Here is an 18,909-nt window from a genome sequence, read left to right as displayed (position 1 = left end):
CCCCCCCCCCCCCCCCACTAAGTCCCGGGCACGCAGCTAGGGAAGGCAGCTCGGGGGACCTTGCTCTGGGGAATTTCCAGGGGAACTTTCTGCATCCTCGCAGCAGCCGCACCCGCACCCGCGGGTGGCTGGGCCCACTTAAAGCGTGAGAGGGCAGCTTGTGGCCTTCTGACTTCTTCGCTTCCATCCGCCTCCTCACTGGCCGAAGCGAAAACATCTGGAGAGCGAAAAGCTGCTCCTCTCTGGGGAAGGGCCCGGTCCTGTGGCACGCTGAGAGTCATAGGAGCCTTTCTGGCTACCCCCCCCCCCATGCACACCACCCTCGCAGGAGGCCTCCTTGAACCCAGCGGGCCTTCCTCCTGAGCAGGGATGCCTCGGGTTGCAGAGGCTCAGACTCGCTCAGAAGGAGCCAGCTTTGCAGAGAGGTTCGGGGGCTCCGTGTCCCAGTGCTGGAGAGCCAGGCTCTTGCATCCAGTTTTTCGGACCAGACTGGGGGAGCAGCGCGACTATCCCAACGCTTGTGCATCCGTGTTCTAAGCTCGCCCTGAATGTGGGGTACAACTAATCAGCCTGGGTGTTGGGAGCACACCAGGCACAAAGAAGGGCATTAGAGGAGCTGTTGAGCTTCCCTTTGGGGGCTGGTGAGGCGCCTTGGATGTTTGAAGCGTCCGCACTGAATGCTTCTGTCTTCTGGAAGGTTGCGTGCGGCTCAGCTGCAGATTCATTTGGCCAGTGCCTTCCTTTCAAAGCCAAGTGTCTCTCTTAAAAAATGGAAATCAAAGCATAACAAGAGGGCCTCTGAGCATGTACAGAATGTAGTATTCCTCACCACTGACTGCCCCAGGACTGCCTGCACAAATCTGAGAACAGCGGATGGGACTGGTTGGCTCAGCAAGGGTGCTTTCTGGCTAGGTTGAATCCTGACATTGCTCTCCGTCTCTCACTTGGAATTAAGGAATGTTATTTTTCATTTCAGCTTCCAATAGCTTGCTTGAGGTCACAAGCTTCAGAAACAAATCATGCAAGCCCCATGTGGAGCTTTTATGGGCTAGAAGAGGGGCGGGCAACTTGCAGGCAAAAACCTCCTACAGGACCAAGATAAACCTCTGCAGAAGTACAGCTGAAACCATTGGGAGAGGCAGCGTGGTGCAGTGGTGAAAGCGTTGGGCTGGGATTCAGAAGGTTTGGGTTCTAGTCCCCACTGGGCCATGTAGGTCACCAGGCAACTGAGGGCCAGTTGGTGGCTCAACTTAACCCACCTCTCCTGGCGATAAATGAGTAAGGAGGGTCATGCGAGCTGGCGATCTTGCAGTTGAAAAGGGGGGGGGGGGGGCGAACAGCACACAGGATGCGACCACGATCAGAACGGACCTCCGTGCTCGTCCCCAGCACCGGGGCCACGGATTTAGACCGCCTTGCCATGACATCTCAAAGGCTACTGCCCATTTCTTCCATTTACTCCTGGGTGTGAAGGCAAAGTCCCGCGCAGGGAGATGCAGTTGCTGCGAGTGTAAAATTGTGTGCTCGAGCAGCGAGCAGAAAGGGGTGCGCTGCTCCCCTTGGGGATCCTTGCCCCTTCAACCCGTCCTTTTGCACGCTCGTGCACGCACCCGCAGGCCGCCACCCTTCACTCCTCGCAGCCCCGATCCAAGCGCACGCGGTTGCAAGGCTCCCTGTGCGTTTACTTTGCGCACGGTGTGACCCTTGGAGGCTTTGAGTCTTGCTTTTCGTGTGCACGCAGCTCCTGCGAACTGAGGAAAGAGGCTCCCTTTATCAGGTAACGGGCATGAACGTTTGCTGCTTCCACAGAACGCTTCATCATCTGGAACTCTAGAAGGGTAAACTAAGAGTAGACATCTCCATCGGCAGAAATTAGGGTTCTCTGCATTTCCCCCTCTTGGTTTGCGCATGCGTTGCTGACGTATTGCAGCCTAGGGTGGGGTGGGGCATGGCTCTGGCATGACAACTCCCATCTGCCCCAGCCAGCATTGCCCAGTGGTGGCCAGGGATTATGGGAACCATGTTCCCGGACTTCCAGAGGATGCGCCGCTGTATTCTATCCTTCTGGGCATGGCTCTGTTTTAGGGATCGGCGGTGTCTGAATTGTGCCATTTGGGGCTGCATTTGGGGCATAGCTGAATCTTCCCTGGGAGGTCAGAGGAAAGTCTGCCCTTTCTCCTGACATGTCTTCTGCTCTGCAAAACTGAGCTTGCATGCACGGGCCAGATCGTGCCTGGATGCGAGCAGGCACGGAAACCCCCCTAGCGCTGCGTCTTGGCTCACCACCCCGTCCCCGGTTCCCTGTTCCAAACTGCAGCCCTGCTTGGCGGGGTCATGCGCAGGGAGTGACAGAGGCATAATCCCCACCCTTCCGCAGTCTGGTCCTTTAATTGGATTTTCTCGGACAGACACCGGGTCTCCTACAGGCCTGGAGCGATGCGATTTCAGATCAAACGGGAACCTTGGGGGCACTTAGCAAGACAAAGAGGGCATCTTGTACCTGGAGCCAGAGGCCCACGCCTGGGGAGATGTCTCTCACCTTGGCTTTCCCCCACCCCCCACTGTGTTCCCTAACCTTATCTCGGCTACCTTTAACCAAGGAATCCTTCCTTCCCTGCAGTAACATTCCCTCCTTCTCCACCCCGCGTATGTGCGGTTCACTCTGCTTTCCTCCTCCCTAGATGTGAGCGGAGCCGGAGAAGAGAATCCCGGAGCTGGTGGCTGGAGCTGCGTGGGAGAGACCGGGAGAGCGAGGCGCGCATTCCTGCGACAGATACATTCCGGATCGCCCCCCGAGCTGCTCCGGCTGAACCCGGCCGGAGCTGCGCGCCCCATCCTGCCTGCGCTGGCTTGTTTCTTCTGGAGCGACGCTCCCCAGAGCATTCGGCTCTTCGGACGGATCGGGAGATAATTTGCGCCCTTGGCCAGGTCGCGCTTTCAGGCCCGGCCTGCGCCTACAGAGATGTACCCAAGTTTAGCCATGACGGCCAACCATGGTGCCCCGGCCTATGAAGGGACCGGAGGCTTCATGCCCGGGACAGCCGCCACTTCCGTCTACATCCCCACCACGAGGGTCCCCACCATGATCTCCAACTTGACCTACCTCCAAGGGAACAGCTCGTCCCAGCAAGGTAGCCCGGTCTCCAGCCACTCCATCTGGACTCAGCCCGGGGCCGAGAGCGTTGCCTACAACCCGGGGACCTCGCACCCCTCCGTGTCCCCGCGCTTCCCCTTCGCCACCTCCAGCCCGATCCCCGCCACCCCGTCCAGGGAGGCGGCTGCCTACAGCGGCTCGCTCAGCAGGGAGCCCTACGCCGCCCGAAGCTTTAGCGGGTCCTATTCGGGTCCCTACCCGGCGACCTATATGAGCCCGGAGTTAGGCACGACCTGGACTTCGGCGCCCTTCGACAGTTCCGTGCTCCACAACCTCCCGAACCGGGGCAACCCCGCAGCTGCAAGACACACCAACCTTGGTAAGCAGTCTTTGTTCGTAGGCCATAGGGACATCCTAAGCCAGCCGCTCAGTCCTCTGCATTTTTAGCAACTCCTGGCACTCTCCAGCCAGCACAGAATGCTGGGAGTTCGAGTACTTTGCTTTTTTCTGCCTAAATGCGCCTAGAACTGGGTCCTAATTAGGTTTGAATTGCCAGATGGCCGGATGCATCCTGCCTTGGTTTTGTTTGTTTGTTTTGGAACGATTCTAAACAATGAATTAATCAACTTGCCTTGCAGCACCTTAAAAATAACACATTTATTCTGGTCCAAGTTTGTGTGAATGGTCTGATCTCCCCTCCGAGCTGAGACAAGCTCCAGACCTGCTTAGCTTCAACATGGCGGGTGCCTCATGTGCCTTCAGACCATACTCTGGGCTGCAACAGACTCAAGTGAAATTGGAAAAATGTATCTTCCATTTCTGTCTAGCTTCAGTGCTGTTGATGGCTTTGGAACCTCAAGCAATTGAGGTGGTGCTTGTTCTTTGCTTGGGTGTGAGTTAGTTTTACACATATTAATAAGCTACGGGTTCCTCAAGGTATCTGACTTTCTGTTAGTTTCTTCAACCAATTGGAAGACCTGGGATATTGGTCCTTGTCCTTAATTTTAAAGTACAATTTTAAAAGCTGTGAGAATATATGAACAAACAAGTTCAAAACGATCATCCCTAGTGAAGGAGCTGCATTTTAAAAAGTGCAAATCATATTGATTTGGAATTGTTCATCAAGTCGTCTCTGACTGATGAATAATTTTAATAATTGCCTCCATAACCATCTAATTGCACGATTGTCTCCTTACTTATTTAATGGTTTGCTGTATTTATTATTAATACCAATTTACTGCTTCAGGGAGCTACTTTCCCTTGGCAGCTGCTTCTACCACTGTCGCAAAATTCAGGCAAACTTTCCACTAAGTCTAGATTATGGATGAGAAGGTAAAGCTGAGATTTAAATTTATTATTTCATGCAGCTTGAAACAAGGTAGAAATAGTCACGCCTTTGAAATCTTATCACAATAATGTTGTGATGATAATATTGTCATCACAATATTAATCTGCAAATAAAGGTCTGTGTTTGTTTGTAATTGTAACTTCAAAGTTTTAGTTCTCATACTTTTTATTAAGCTCTGGTTTGAATTCCCAAATATTTTATCAGCAGTATAAATGCCACTGCGTCGTTCCAGGAAAAAAAAACAAGTTTCTGGGAATTTTATTTTAGGATTGATTATTTTGATTGGGGAAATTTAGATATTATTTTTAAAAAACCATGTAGTTTTGGGGTCCCTTTCCAACATGCTGTGGGTACAAAATTAACCAATGGCTGTTGTCAGAAAGGTTACGTGATCCACTGGATTACAGCTCAGCTGACAACAAGTTAAAATTTGATTAGTTAGCAGCTGTCTGGCTTTTAACAGTTCAGCCTCTGCAATGTTTAGAGAGAAACCGGCTGATGAATGCGGCAGTTGTAGGACATTTTCTGTCTAAACTTGCATATGATTGCAGCTTAACTAACCAGTTGAGGAGCAAAACACAGCTTTTATGTACTGCCTTAAAACACTTCTTATAGATAATCTTTTTGATGCCAAAGCTTCGAAGATTGGACTGTATTACACTGACACTTTATGGGTTGATAAATTCCTGCTCTGCGAGGCAACTGAGATCAGTTGCAGTGCCTGGAATCTTTCCCCGGGGATTGGGTCTTTAGCCATGATTTTAAATATTCCAGTTTGTTACCCGAAAGAGTGAGTTTTGCATGCATTCAGTTCTCCCGGCATCTCTTGTCCTGCCCTTGCTAAAATGAACGAGGCTTGTGCAAAAAGCAAAGATCCAATTCTCTTGAGAACCGTTTCCAGTTTCGTTCTTACAATTCTCCTGGGCATCGAAGCACTTGGCTTTCCTGTGATTGAGACTTGAGTTAAGTCAGTTTTTAAAGTGACACTTGCAAATTCAAACAGAAAAAAATCCGGATGGAAAAAAAGAAATATTGGAGCTGAGGGAGAGAGACTGGAAAGATTTTAGATTAATTCCCTGGTCATGTGTGCTGGAAGTTATCCCTGTTTGGTTTCATTTCAAGTCACGAGAGGGTTGGTGAATGATTTTGCATAGATTTTGCACTGGTTCTGGTTTGATTACAGTTTTTTGGGGCACTGTAAATAAATGATCTGCTTTGTTCTGACTTAGCAAACAAGAGCATTAAATTCTACGCAAGGAGAGCTAGCTAGCATTGTGATATAGTGCATTTGCAACCTGTTACAAGTTTTGTGCCTTTTATCTTTGATTCAGCACTTCCGAATCTGTCGAGATGTGCAGCAGCACATAAAGGTTTATACAATTAATTAATTCGTTAATTTTGCCAATAAAGGACCTCAAGAGATGCACGGCCATTCCCCATTGCCGTTTTCGGCAAAAGTGGGAGCTAAGCAATACGAGAGCTACAATAAGCCTGTTTTCTTTAGTACAGCTTAATTAAACCAGACACTCTTTCTTGGCCTGGCTCGCAGCTTAGCAGCCCTTCAGAATGACAGAAGCGCAGATAACTGTGTAAGCTAAGAATGAAAAATGAAATCCTCTCCGATGTTAATTTTAAATGCTTGGAACTCTTGTTCGTTGGAGGCCAGTGAATGGATTGCTGTGTGCTCTGTTTTGTTTTTAAGGGATGGCCTTAATTGGAACCAATAAACTGAATTTGTTTTAGGGTGCAGGTTTTCCACAGAGCCTTCACACCAGCTGTGGTGTTTTGGAGCATCGGTCTGTGCCCTGACCTGTTCATGTGGGGATATCAATGGGAACGTCTATATATTGAAGCCACCCTTCCTCAAACTGGCTCTCTCCAGATGTTTTTGACCTCAGTTCCCATCAGCCCCAGCTAGCATGGCCAACAGGCAGTACACGGCCGGAGGGCTCCTGGTTGGAGAATGCTGATTTAGGCTCCAGTCTTGCTCTGTACCTGTCTGATTTGAACTTGGTGAGATTTATTTCTGTATAAACACACCCAGACTTGAGCCGTTGGCTTGATTTTTTGCCTACCCTTCCTCTGAGGAGCCCAAGATAGCAAGCAGGGTGTGTGCACCAGCTTTTTTTTTTTATCACCACAACAACCCTGCAGGGTAGGTTAGCCCGAGAGAGAGAAGGAATTGGGACCAAGATCACACGGTGTGCTTTACAGCATCTCTGCAGCCTTGCTCTTACCACTAGATCACACTGCCCCTTTCAAAGTGGTTCACATGAGCTTTTCCAGCTCTGCTTTTCCTGTCTCCATTGGCCTCCGCATTTTCTCCCATTGGATTGGGAACGGGGAGGGGAAATTTACAGAGAGATTGCGGGAGATGTCTCCTTTGGATGTTAAAATAAGACTGCTCCCGTTTTTACACAACTACCTTCCCCCATTTATTTATTTCAAATATTTTTAGTCTGCTTTTACAGGAAAGAAAGAAAACTAGTGTGAAAGTTACTTGGGACTTATTTGCTCTATTGATTTCCATGGGTCTGGCTGGCTCCACCCCATGGAATCTCGGTGCTTCTTTCTTAACAGAAAAAAAAATGCATTTAAGTGGAAAAAAGTGCCATGAATGTACAAAACTTTTTGCATGGCGGCACCAGAAACCCACCGATGGGAAGTGCTCTGGATAAGTTTAGAACCGATTGGATGAAAGATAATTCAAGGCACAATCCTATGCTTATTCAGACCAAGAAATACCTGCAGCTCCCAGCGGATCCAGCCAGCTCTGCCTTTTTTCTGTCTAAATAGGTACAGGATTGCACCTTCCAACATGCAGGAATGTCTCGCTAAAGCAAAAATGCATTTAATGGTCCTTTAATGGCTGATACTTTGTACTCTGGAGACAGATTTCTGAGTATTTGGGTGCATGTCCACTATTCATGCAAAGTCTCTCTCTCTCTCTGTGTGTGTGTGTGTGTGTGTGTGCGCGCGCGCGCATGCTTGCACTTTCTTGTTGTGTTGGTGTCCCCACCAAGCAGGCCTCCCCCCCCCCCAACCCCACCACCCCAGTTTCAGATCCTGGGGAGGGGAGATGTGCAGGTGAGCCTGGGCAGGCGGACACGGTAGAGGGTTGTCCGTTGGGTCCCTCTGCCCCAAACGGAGGCAGTGTAGTGTAGTGGTTAGTGCGCAGGATTGTGACTTGGGAAATCGGGCCTCTAGTCCCTCCCTGCCAGGCTGTGTAGCTCAGTCAGTCACTGACGGTTTAACCTACTTCGCAGGGTGGTTGTTGTCAGAATGAAATGGAGAGGAGGGTGCACCATGCAACTTGCAAAACAAGAAAAAGGACAGGATTTGTTGTTAAAAAAGTAATAATAATGACTAGCAATGAATTTTATGGTTTCTGTGTTTTTTTGTTCTTGGTAAGCCGTCCAGAGACTTTAAATAATGGGATGGCATAGAAAACCTTAAATAAATAAATTTTGATAACACTTATTATTATTGTTAAGCTAGCATACTCGGAATATTTTCTGCCTAAATATCAACTTTTACCCAAAATATCTAAATGCATTCAGAGGATACATATCTCAAATCTCATATTAGAAAACTGTACTGTCCTAATTTAATTTAATTTAATTTCGGTTTTGGTTTTGATTTTGAAATTCACAGTGAAAATTAATAGAAAAATATCATTATTCAATACATTCGTATTAATAGCAATTGTAATAATCGAATAATTAGAATAACCACCATAAAACAATTTAGAACTTTAGCTGGTAATAAGGGAGGCGCTTTAACGGAGCCTGCTAGCAATGAACTGGGCAACTCGAGTTTGGCCCAGTGGGGTTCAAATAAGGTTTGCATTTGTTTCAGTACTAATGGGGGAAGAGTTAATTTGACTCTTAATTAGTCGAGAGTGGATTAGACTTCCCAGAACTGTAACTTTGCACTTTACAAAGGTCAGGTTTCCAGGCACGCCCGTCAGGGTCACTTGTGTGCACACGGAGCGACGTGCGGGTGCGAACACACACGCACACATTCAGGCATTGTTCGGCTCTGATGTGGCTTTGATGGCTTTTGTTGGCTTGTGTTGCAAAATGCCCATTAGGGTAAACCTTGCAAATATTCCAGGGCTCTGTTTGCTTTTGCAAGCTGAGAGGAAGAATAGAGGCCCACCTGGAAGCTGGCCCTGTTTTCACCTGTAATTAATTTCACATATTTAAATAAAAAACATCAGGCGTCTCTGGGTGGGAAGGTGTTGATTGCAGGAGGGCTCTGTAGAAAAAGTGGCCAAATTGGCCGGCAATCCTCTGGGAAGGGAGAAAATAAGATTCGTTGTAGGCTCGGCTTTTAATGCAAAAGGTGCCGATGAAATCAAGTCCCAAGGTCACAAGATTGGAGGGTTTTATTGTGAAATAGACGCGCTACCCGTTTGTCCGATTTGTACGTGGCTGGGTTCCAGTTCCAAAAATATGCCCACCATTGAAGTTAGTTCAGCCACGATTTTCTTTTCCTGTATGGCTTAATAGCTGTGACATTATCCTGACTTTGGTTTAGGAAAAAATGTTTTTAGGAACAAAGGTAAGGCTTAAACCTGTTCTCATCTGCCTTTTTTTTTTTTAAACAACTGATTGCTTAATTAAATGCAAATATATTTCCAAGTTCTCAAGCCTCATGCTAAGGATATTTCATATATAGTGGAGGTAAGGTAAGATAAACTATAATTTAATAATTATAATATTTAATTTAATAAGGAAAATTTTCCATCCACTGTTCAAAGAAAGATGTCTTTGCTGATTTTTGCTCATTTCTTATTAAAGTAATGCACCACACCCAAGTAGCTTCCTTACATAAAATAAAGCATTTTTAATTCTAGCCCCTTGCTTTAAGATGGGCTCCCACCAAATAAGATGGTAAGTGATTAGATTATTGGTTTGGTTATTAACCAATAATTAACCAATAAGCTGGTGTTGATCTGAATGTTGTTTTCTTATGAAGGGGCAATGTTATGTCTGTGTCCAGTTGAAACAGCTGTGCAGAACACCCAGAGACTTTAATGATTAAACTATTTTACATCTTCTTAATAAGACATTAAAATAACCACCACAATGACTTATGTGAATCCCGCCATGTTTGACCTGTTTTGCTCCACCAGTGGCCGTCCTGGAAGCGATGCTCAGAAGTTACCACTGCAATCCTACACTGCTTGGTTACCTGGAATTAAAACCCTGAACTCCATGGGATTTAACTCCTGAGCAGCTAATGCAGAATTTATTATATGTTATTTACATTTCGTTATATTTCATTCAATGGTGGTACAAAAGTGGACATTCTAAATACTGACAATGGAGGTCTTTGATTTTTAAATTCTGCAATCTTTCCGGCTTGAGTTACTTCTAGAATAGCTCGAAGTGGTGTAAAGTCACTGTGGAATCTCATTGAAGGCAGAAAGGTGATTGTGCCTCTGGGTGATTTTCGATTTGCAGCATCCCTCCGCAGCTCGACCAATATTATTATTATTATTATTATTATTATTATTATTATTATTATTATTATTATTACATTTTTATACTGCCCATAGCCAAGGCTCTCTAGGCAGTTGACAGCAATAATCATACAATCATACACTCAAGTCACCCATCCCATTTCTGCCCAGGCCTGACCCTGCTTAGCTTCCAAGATTAGGCAGGATCAGGCACTTCAGTGCCCAAATTAAGTTCCAGATGCTCGGTTCTGCAATTTGAAATGAGCGAGAATGTCAAGATATGATTTAAAAACATGTTGGCTGCCTTGGGGAATGCCCCATGCAGTTCCAAGCATTTTGCCTTGATTGTGGAAAACGCAGCATATTGCGTAGGGACGCAACTGTTTCAGGGCGTCCGGTGTGAATATTTCCTTCTGAGGTTTGGTCGCTGGAGAAAATACGGACCTCAAACAGAAGGGAACTTGGGGATTGCTGCTTTTGGTGTGGATAAGCCCATGAGGGGATGGATTTCTTCAAATGAAAAGCTGCTGGTGCTGAACTTGCCAAGTTTTAAGTCATTTCCTTTGGTGTGAAAGCTTGATCTAGAGGAGGTAACATTCTGCTATTCATTTACTATTCATTCTCTTATTCCTGGCATTCCAAAATAGGTTCAAACAGGACCCCCTCAAACGAAGTGTAAGGCATTATTTCAGCTGACCTCTGTCTTACCTGCATATGTGTTAAAGGAGGTGGAATTGTATATGTTTTGTGTCATAAGAAAAAAATTATTGTTGCTAGTCCTCAGGAAGTTGGCATTTGAATGAATGAATGAAGACATTGTCCCATGCATAGTTAGACAGAAAAAAGTTCTAATCTTTTTGGCTTAAAGCAGAACATTCTGCACTTCTTAGAAGTACTTCTTTCTCAATTCTGGGTCTTTAGGATGTGAATCCAGGGCTCACTTCTGATGTCTCATTGCATCAAACAGGCCTTGTCAGGCAGAACTAAGCCGGTCAGAGGCCGATGGTAATGAATATGAAAAGAAAACTAAAAGAAACCGTTAAAGCACCCGAGAAACTGCTGATAAAAGCAAGAATGAGAACCTAAGAACAAGAATGAATGCTGGGGAATCATGATAATTCAGGGAGGGAGACGCTAGGAAAGCAATGAACAGGGGTAGATTTTGCCAGACGGGCTGCATTTCAAAGACCCTGAAAAAGAGCTGCAAGTTTGTTGTGTGGTTTAGCTGGCACCACAAGAAAAAAGGGCAGCCGGAGAAAGACTTGCAAAGAAAACCCTGACCAGCGGAGAGGTTCATGGAGAAGTCTGGAAGGGTTCTAGTCTCAAAAATAATTTTGAGCGAACAAAAGAATGAAGAGTTAGTGGTAGTCAGAATGCCAGGGGTGGCGGAGAGCTATTTTTCCAGGCAAAGGGGAAAAGAGCAGGACTAAAGTCCCAGTGCGCCATCGTTCTGGGACGTGGCTTTAATTCCAACCTGACAGTGACAGGAGCAGGCAGAAGAGGGCCAGAAATGAGGGAGAACGAGAAGCAGGGGGAAACACGTATCCTACACTCACTGTATACCAGAAGGATGGGACAGAAGGTGCGTGAACACTTCAGCCGGGTTAAGCCCTCCTGAATTTAGTCTGACCCTCACTGCAGCGGTTCACCTTTACCTGTTCAGTGGAAAAGGCAGGTGTGTGGCTTGCTTTATTCAGGGCTGTCGAGCAGGTTGCCATGGGTTTTAGCCTGGGCTTAACCTCGACATCCATGAGCTGGCATTCTTTTTATGGATGGGAAATCATCCCGCCAATTCACCGCTCTGAAAAAGTTAGCATCTCAGGATGAAGCATTTGAATCTAGCCTTCTGTCTGAAGAGTCTGCTAGCTGCCTAATTTGGTGATCAGTTCCCCCCCCCCCCCCGCTTTGACGATATGCTTAAAATTTGTGTAAGGAAACAAACTCAGGCCAAGCAGTTGAACTGCATCACCTGCATTCTAATGCACAGATCATTTTATAGTTCTTACGCATATACTGCAGTGAAGACTGCTTATGTAAAGGTTGACATTCTGCGTTTCAGGCATTTACTGGAACATCTTATTAAAATGTTTAGGACCTGCTTGGTCACAGGCATATATTAAAGGACTTCTGCATGATTTGGGAAGTTGATACTTGGCGTACATAAGAGGTTGCAGTGCAGAGTGCAGAATTTCAGCCAGCCCCTTATCCTTGCCCTTTTTCAAGATACTCTGTTACATGACATTTATGGCATGGCCACTAAGCACACTCAATGCTCACTGGGGTTTGGGGGATTTTTCTGTTTTTTTTTGTAAACCTCAGGTTCGTCTCGGAGGCATTTCCCTCTTCCGTGTGCCTTCCAGTCCCTGCTAGTAGGTACGAGCTGATCACTGGAGAAGCAATTTGGTAATATTGATCCATATATGAATGTGAAATAAGCTACTCCTGTGGTAGCCCACCCTTCTCCAACCTGATGCCCTCCAGGTGTTTAGGCTGCAACTCCCAGTATTCCTGACCATTGGCCATGCTGGCTGGGGTTGATGGGGATTGGGATCAAAAACATTTGATTGGTGTGAAGCTGAGGGAGGCTGTGTCAGCTCAGGACTGACTTTTCCTAAGTTTCCAGTCCTTGTCCTACTTCCGCATCAGGGCCATAGGAAAGCTCAGTGCGCCAGGGGGAGTTCCAGATCCATTTCTTTCTGAACAAGCTGGCTCCTGTTCTTGCTCCTTTGGGGAGAGTCCAGCCCCGCTGATAGACAGTTTTAATAGACTGTTACATTTTAATTGCACTAATAAAACTATTGCAATCTCCCAACTCACAAAAGAATAATGTCTGTTTGCAATGTGAAAGCAAAACCAGGATTAAGTCAACAGGATGTTTTTGGTTGGAAATCATTAGACATTTTAAGGCTTTTTTGATGTTTAGGTTCACAGTTTTATCAAGGATCAGTTCCATCCATTGTATCTTATTCTGTACCCCACAAGTCCCTATTGACCGATGGGTGAAGTGCCAAGAAAGCTATTTTGGCCATTTCTTCTACCTGATGAATCCCTGCCCCATTTTTTATGGTTACATTTGCCTCTTGGGAAGCCCTTGTGAAAAGATTATTGATACCCCCAAATTGCTTCATTTTAGTTGGTCATAATGCTTACTATTTTAGATTGCACCGTCAGTGCTTTTGACACTTTACGAAGGATGCAGAGGGCAAAGTCTCAGCCCAAAGGAGCTTTCAGTTTAAAATTAATGAAATTGGAGGTGGTATATTAACTCACCTTGCTCCCAAAGCCAGTGGAATAAAATAATGCAGAGAAGCAGAGATGGTTCTTGAGTGAGGTGGAGAGAAGGAGGGGAGAGTGAGTCACGTTCAGTGACAACCCCCACTTCCCAAAAAACTAAAGGATGGGCCATCTGAAAAGGGAGGTCAGACTGATCACCAGGAACCGAAAAACCTCCTTGGCTGATTACTTCAATGGGGTTTCCTTCATGCTATTTGCATTTCTTTTGTTTTCCTCATTTCTGCAAAGCTCTGAAAAAAGAAATGGCGGAATTAAAGGATCTGGCTATTTTAACTGATAAACCGGCACTGGTACTCCCAGCTTCCCCGCCCCCTCTCTGTGCTGCCCATTGTTTTGAGCCACCCCCTTGGACAATCGGGAGGGCACCTGGGGGTGGGGGAGCTGCTCCAAGGAGAAAACCCACATGTCGCCTCTGGGGCACGTTATTCCATACCCTGGAAATGGTTACAAGGTCAAGTTGCATCACTTCGGTTCTCCACCCCAAGGAGATCCAGGCTGCCCAGGTGTTGGAGGGAGGGCTGCCAGAAAGGCGGAAGAGAGGGCTAGCAAGAACTAGGGAAGAGGGGAAAGAGCAGCTGTTGGGTGCAGAAAATGCTTTGGGAATGTGGGAAACCTATGGAGAGCAGCTTTGTACTTTTGGGGGGGTTTCAGTTTCCCCCACGTCTCTGGGCCGAACAGTCTCTGCTTGGCATATTTTAAAAGATACCTGGTCATCCGTTTCTACCTGCACAAGGTAGGGAGGTGCAAGGCAGGTCCTCTATGAATGGAAGGAGAGCGGGGTCCATTTCTGGCCCAAGGATGTCATGAGAAGCACCTTCTGTGATCTGCCGCTTTTCTGCTTCCCGTTCTGCTTTTTCTTTTGCCTCTTTCTCTTTGATCAGCCCAGCCTAGGAGGCTCCAGAGGTCTTGAGCTCTGCCTCCATCATGCTGCATGTGCGTGATGGGAATTGCAGTCCAACACAACTGGAGGACTTCTGACTGGGAGAAGCTACTTTGAACTGTAAGGACATAATCCGATGCAAGTTTAGATAAGGGGGAAAACACCCACAACGCCTAGTTAATTGTGTGTCTTTTTTTCTGTCTTAACTTGCATAGCATTGCACCTTAACTCATCGTTGGAAAAGTAAACAACTTTACACGGTTCAGAAAAATGCAACACCCATGGTTGCCTTCTTTGAGCCCTGCTCTGGCACCCAGAATGTGGACCTTCTTGGTTCCTTCTTCACTTATTTACCTCCAGCTGAATTCTCTTCTTTTGTAATAAACTTTGGGTTTATCTGTTGTTCTTGATTTCATTGGCTCTTTGTTAAGCTGCAGCTTTTTGTGTATTCTGGCAAATGATGATTATAACTTTCAGTTTCCCCTACCCCAAAAAGCACAGTATAATAATTAAAACTAGGTCTGTAATCCTGATACCAGCCCAGTAAAGTAGGCTGGTGGTATTTATTATTTATTTATAAAATTTGTATGCTGTCCATTACTTGCGTCTCTGGATGGCTTACAACATAGATCAGAATAAAATAGATAAATTGACTATTCCACGCTGGCTGCAATTAATAAAATACAAACAATAAAATCCAATTCACATTAAAACATATTAAAATATTGATTAAATAAAAAGGTCTTGACCTGGTGCCGAAAAACATACAGTGATGGCACCAGGCGGACCTCTCTGGGAAGCGCATTCCATAGTCGGGGCGCCACCGCAGAGAAGGCCCTCCTCCAGGTACTCTGTCTCCTGACGTCTTTCACAGAGGGTTCCCAGAGGAGGGCTTCTGCTGCCGATCTTAGGGGGCGGGAGGGCATATAGGGAAAAATTGTATTGGCTGGATCATGTGTGTGGAGGCACAGGGTTCTGGGACAGAGGACTGATGACTAAGCCCAGGGTAGGAAAACTTTTTCAACCAGTTTGGAGACACTCTCAAGCCTTGTATTCCAGTGATGGCAGGGTCAAAATGTTTTTTTGTTTGGTTTTTGTGGTCGCCTATCCAGAAGTGAGGCACATGGGAACTTGCAAGCCGCTGTTGCCCTCTGTGCAGCTCTAAATGTATGCAAAGCTGAGCTAAACACTTGAAAATCAAGCTGAAGAAAGTTTGCCAAACTCACTGATCACACTCTGTCCTTTTCCCACAGGATGAGGCTTGCTCCAAAGTTAACCATAAATGCACAAAGACGAGATAGGGGCAGGACGGGGTGTGTGACAGAAGCTCAGATTGTCTTCTGGCCAAAAAGGGTAGAGGGGGGAAGAAATATGTGGAAGAAACGCAAGAAGCGGAGCGCAAAGCCCGGAAACAGGGAAGAGGGTATGGTAGAGACGAAAGGGTCCCCTGAACTAGAAGGCTTTTGTTTTGTTATAATAAGTTTTATTCAAAATAACCCTAATACAAAGAAAAACTAAAAACAACATCAGTCATCAGAAACATTGGACCTGCTGGGTCAGCCCCCACATTTTTTCTATTTATGATAACTTGAAAACATATTTAAATCTATACAAAGTCCCATTTCTCTAGCCAATAATAAAGAGTCCCAAATTTGATAGAAATTAGTATCTTCTTTCTTCTTCAATGACAAAGTCAGTCTATCCATTTCAGCACAGTCCAAGATCTTTTTTAGGATCAGTTCGTCGGTGTGCGATTCTTCACTTTTCCAACATTGAGCAAATGCAATCCTCGCCACAGTAATTGCATGTAAAATCAAGTACATTTCTTGTTTACTAATATTGACAGGTATAATGCCTAATAAGAAAACTTCAGGTTTAAAAGCTAAGGATTTTTGTAACATTTCCTCAAGCCATTTATGTAATTTAATCCTATACTTTTTCGCTTTATCGCAAGTCCACCAAACTAGAAGACTTAGTTGGCCGAACTGGGCAACCCTATAGGCCTCTGCTACCTTTCCCTAGTCCAAGATATTCCTTGGACTTAAAGCAAGCATGGGGAATGTGCAATCTGGCTCCAGCTGGCATATCTTTTAGGAGGGAAGATGGAAACTGTAGGCCAAAACATTTGAAGGGCAACATTTCGAGTACTCCTTTCCTGGTTTAGGAGGCTGTTAGCATTGCATTTTCTTCAGTGTGAGCTCTGTTGGTGGGGAGTGAGAGATGCTAAACCCACAGCAGGTGACTACAGCTTAGAAAAAGGTGGGATGCATACAATTCTAAAGATGGACTTTAGGAATTGGAATCCCAAGTCTTTGAAATGGAAGACCTACTTTTTAAGGAAAGTTTGATGCTGAGAAACGTTACCTGAGGCTAAGAAGTGCCTTGCTGGATAATGTCAGCTGGTCCATCTTGTCCAGAATTCTCTCCTGAACAGCAGGTCAGGAAGATGTCCTTGGAAGTCCACTGAGCGAGATGCCATTCTTGATTGGCATCCTCTGTTCACAGGTACACTGACTGGTCAGAAAACACTGGGGTTAAGTATGGAGTTCTTGTGGGTTATTGATGAAATGTGGGTTATTGTGTTGTCTGAACCCAGCCGAGATAACAAGCCATGGCTTGTAGCCAAATGCAACCCAGGGTTTGTGGTTGGGTTGTGAACTGTGGGAGGTTCACCGTGGTTTGTTATCTCAGGTAGGTTAATGATAACCCACACTTCAGCAACAACGCACAGTTCAGTGACAACCCTCACAGAACCTCATTTAGCTATCGTAGCCAATTCCGTGTTTCTGAAGCGGTTCCAAGGCAACATGGTAGGCAAGTAGAAGCCGGAGACGAAGCCAGCCCTTCAAAGATGTGCCAGTTCTTCAAATGGTATGTCCACAGGTTCTCGGTTTTTCAGAAGTCCTAACTCTTCTTAAAAGCATAGACTTGTCCATGCTCTTGCTGCAGTTCAGATCTGGGGAGACCACAAATGGTGGAAGACCACTATTACTTCAGCTTGCATGTCCTTGAATTTTAGCATTTAATTTTGCCTTCAACCAGTGGGGGGGGGGGGGGAGGTACTTTGCCACTGTGTTCCCAAGAAGGCTTGGATGCTCCAGTGCTGATGAGCAGCTTTTCCACCCAAGTTCGTTGAACCAGACTGGCTGTTTGGGATCAAGGTGTCCGTCAGGTTTAATACCAGCTGCTTGTGTGAGAGGAAACATAAATTGCTTGTAGAAGCACAATCAGGACTAAAACAGGCACTCCTTTAAACCTGGATCTGGCTGTGGCAACATGGTTTGTTTGTTTGTTTCTAGTCTAAGTGCTTTAAGAGACGCTTTGGCACAATAGGTGGCATACAAATGTTTTAAATAAGTGTGGTGCTGGAAGAGAGCTTAGTGAGTACCCGGGCGGACAGAAAGACAAACACGTGTGAGTCCTAAATCAAGCCAAGCCTGAATTTTTTCTAGAAGCAAAAATAAGAAAAGTAAGGTTGATATGCATCAACCTGGCAGATCATGAGAAGGCAAAACTCCTTGGAGAAAACAATCATGCTAGGGGAAGTTGAGGGCAGAAGAGGAAAAGAGGACCGAATCAGAGATGGATGGACTCCATAAAGGAAGCTGCCATGTGGAATTTGGAACAGCTGAGCAAGGCTGTTATGGATAGGGCGTTTTGGAAGGGTTTTGTGCCTGGGGCTGCCTTAATTCAGAGATGGCTTGATGGCGCGGAACGAGAACAGCTGCAGCTCACCCTGTGGGCAGCCTGAAATGCATCACGGTGGTCGGGATGCAGGGCTAATGCTCATGATTCTCCAATCCCTCCCCACAGTGGGTCATGGGAATGCAATACCGAGCCACCATGTTCAGGAGCAGACTAGTTCATGCTGGGAAGAAGCCAACCAGGGACACCCCCCCCCCCCCGTCCTTCCCTTCTCATGGACTTCCAGGAGACTTTGGGCTGTCCCCTGTTGGAAACTGGATGCTAGACTCAACAGTTCTGACTGCACTACATTCCTTTAGAAAGCAGCCCTGGCCTTGCCTAATGAAGTTGTTGTTGGTCTTCCAGAACCTGCAAGCCTTAAGAATTGCAAATGGACTGACACTCTTGCATAAAAAAGAGGTCTCTTCCCACCTCCACCTACACAAGGATAAAAGGTGTGGGGAGGAGCAAAGAGTTGCACCCAGGACACAAGCCAGTTTTGTTTTGAAGTTGTTTTAATGAATCCACCAGTTAAGGATCATGCAAAGTGATCCTTCAGTATGCATTTCCTTTACCTTGCCCAGATCCCAATATAATTGGTTTATCTTTCCCAAAAAAGGCTTTCGGGTAGCAACCAGGCAGGGAATAATGAAGTCATTAAGCAGAATGCATGCATATTTAGACAGAGAGACAACTCCCTGCATGTCTCGGGCAGCTGTGCCTAAATAGGCATAGAATTGCGGCCAAAGAAGATGGTTAAAGAGCAGGAAGCTGCCCGGTTAAGACCAAAATGGGTGCATTCGTTTGCAAAAAGCAGGGGGGAACGAACCCTGCAGTAATAACAGAATAACCCTACCAGGATCTGCTCTTAGGGCTTTTAGACAAACTGGGGGAAAGACAAGAAAACAGAGAACGAAGCCCAGATATTGAGACGTCTCCAAACTGATGCTGACTAGCTAGAAAACTGGAGGGTCTGTGTGGTGGTCCAAAATGCAAGCATACTTCGGTTTTTTCTATCTTGGGGTCCCCCCACAGCAGTGTCACGGTTGCTTGCTGTTTTGTTCAGTATTGCCCTATTTGCAAATTTAAAAATAGCTTTGCTGAGGCTCCAGAGACAATCAAAATGTTGAGTCCGTCTG

General features: G+C 46.1%; 1 protein-coding gene across 2 annotated transcripts in view; it reads left to right on the top strand.

Moving 5' to 3' along the window:
• Positions 1 to 18,909, top strand: part of GATA4 (GATA binding protein 4) — a 46,958-nt gene that overhangs the window by 3,663 nt on the left and 24,386 nt on the right. The window contains exon 2 of one of the 2 annotated variants that reach the window (XM_044450320.1): positions 2,682 to 3,473. In XM_044450320.1, coding sequence (XP_044306255.1) covers positions 2,963 to 3,473 — 511 coding nt within the window. In that variant the 5' untranslated portion in view covers positions 2,682 to 2,962. Of the gene's footprint in view, positions 1 to 1,874; positions 3,474 to 18,909 lie in introns of those variants that run through there. The other variant, XM_044450322.1, reaches the window with a different exon arrangement.

Source organism: Varanus komodoensis, unplaced genomic scaffold (assembly GCF_004798865.1).
Source record: "Varanus komodoensis strain SLA01 unplaced genomic scaffold, ASM479886v1 scaffold64, whole genome shotgun sequence".
Lineage (NCBI taxonomy): Eukaryota > Metazoa > Chordata > Lepidosauria > Squamata > Varanidae > Varanus > Varanus komodoensis.
The sequence above is the reverse complement of the archived record's forward strand: the minus strand, read 5'-3'. Positions and strand labels throughout refer to the sequence as shown.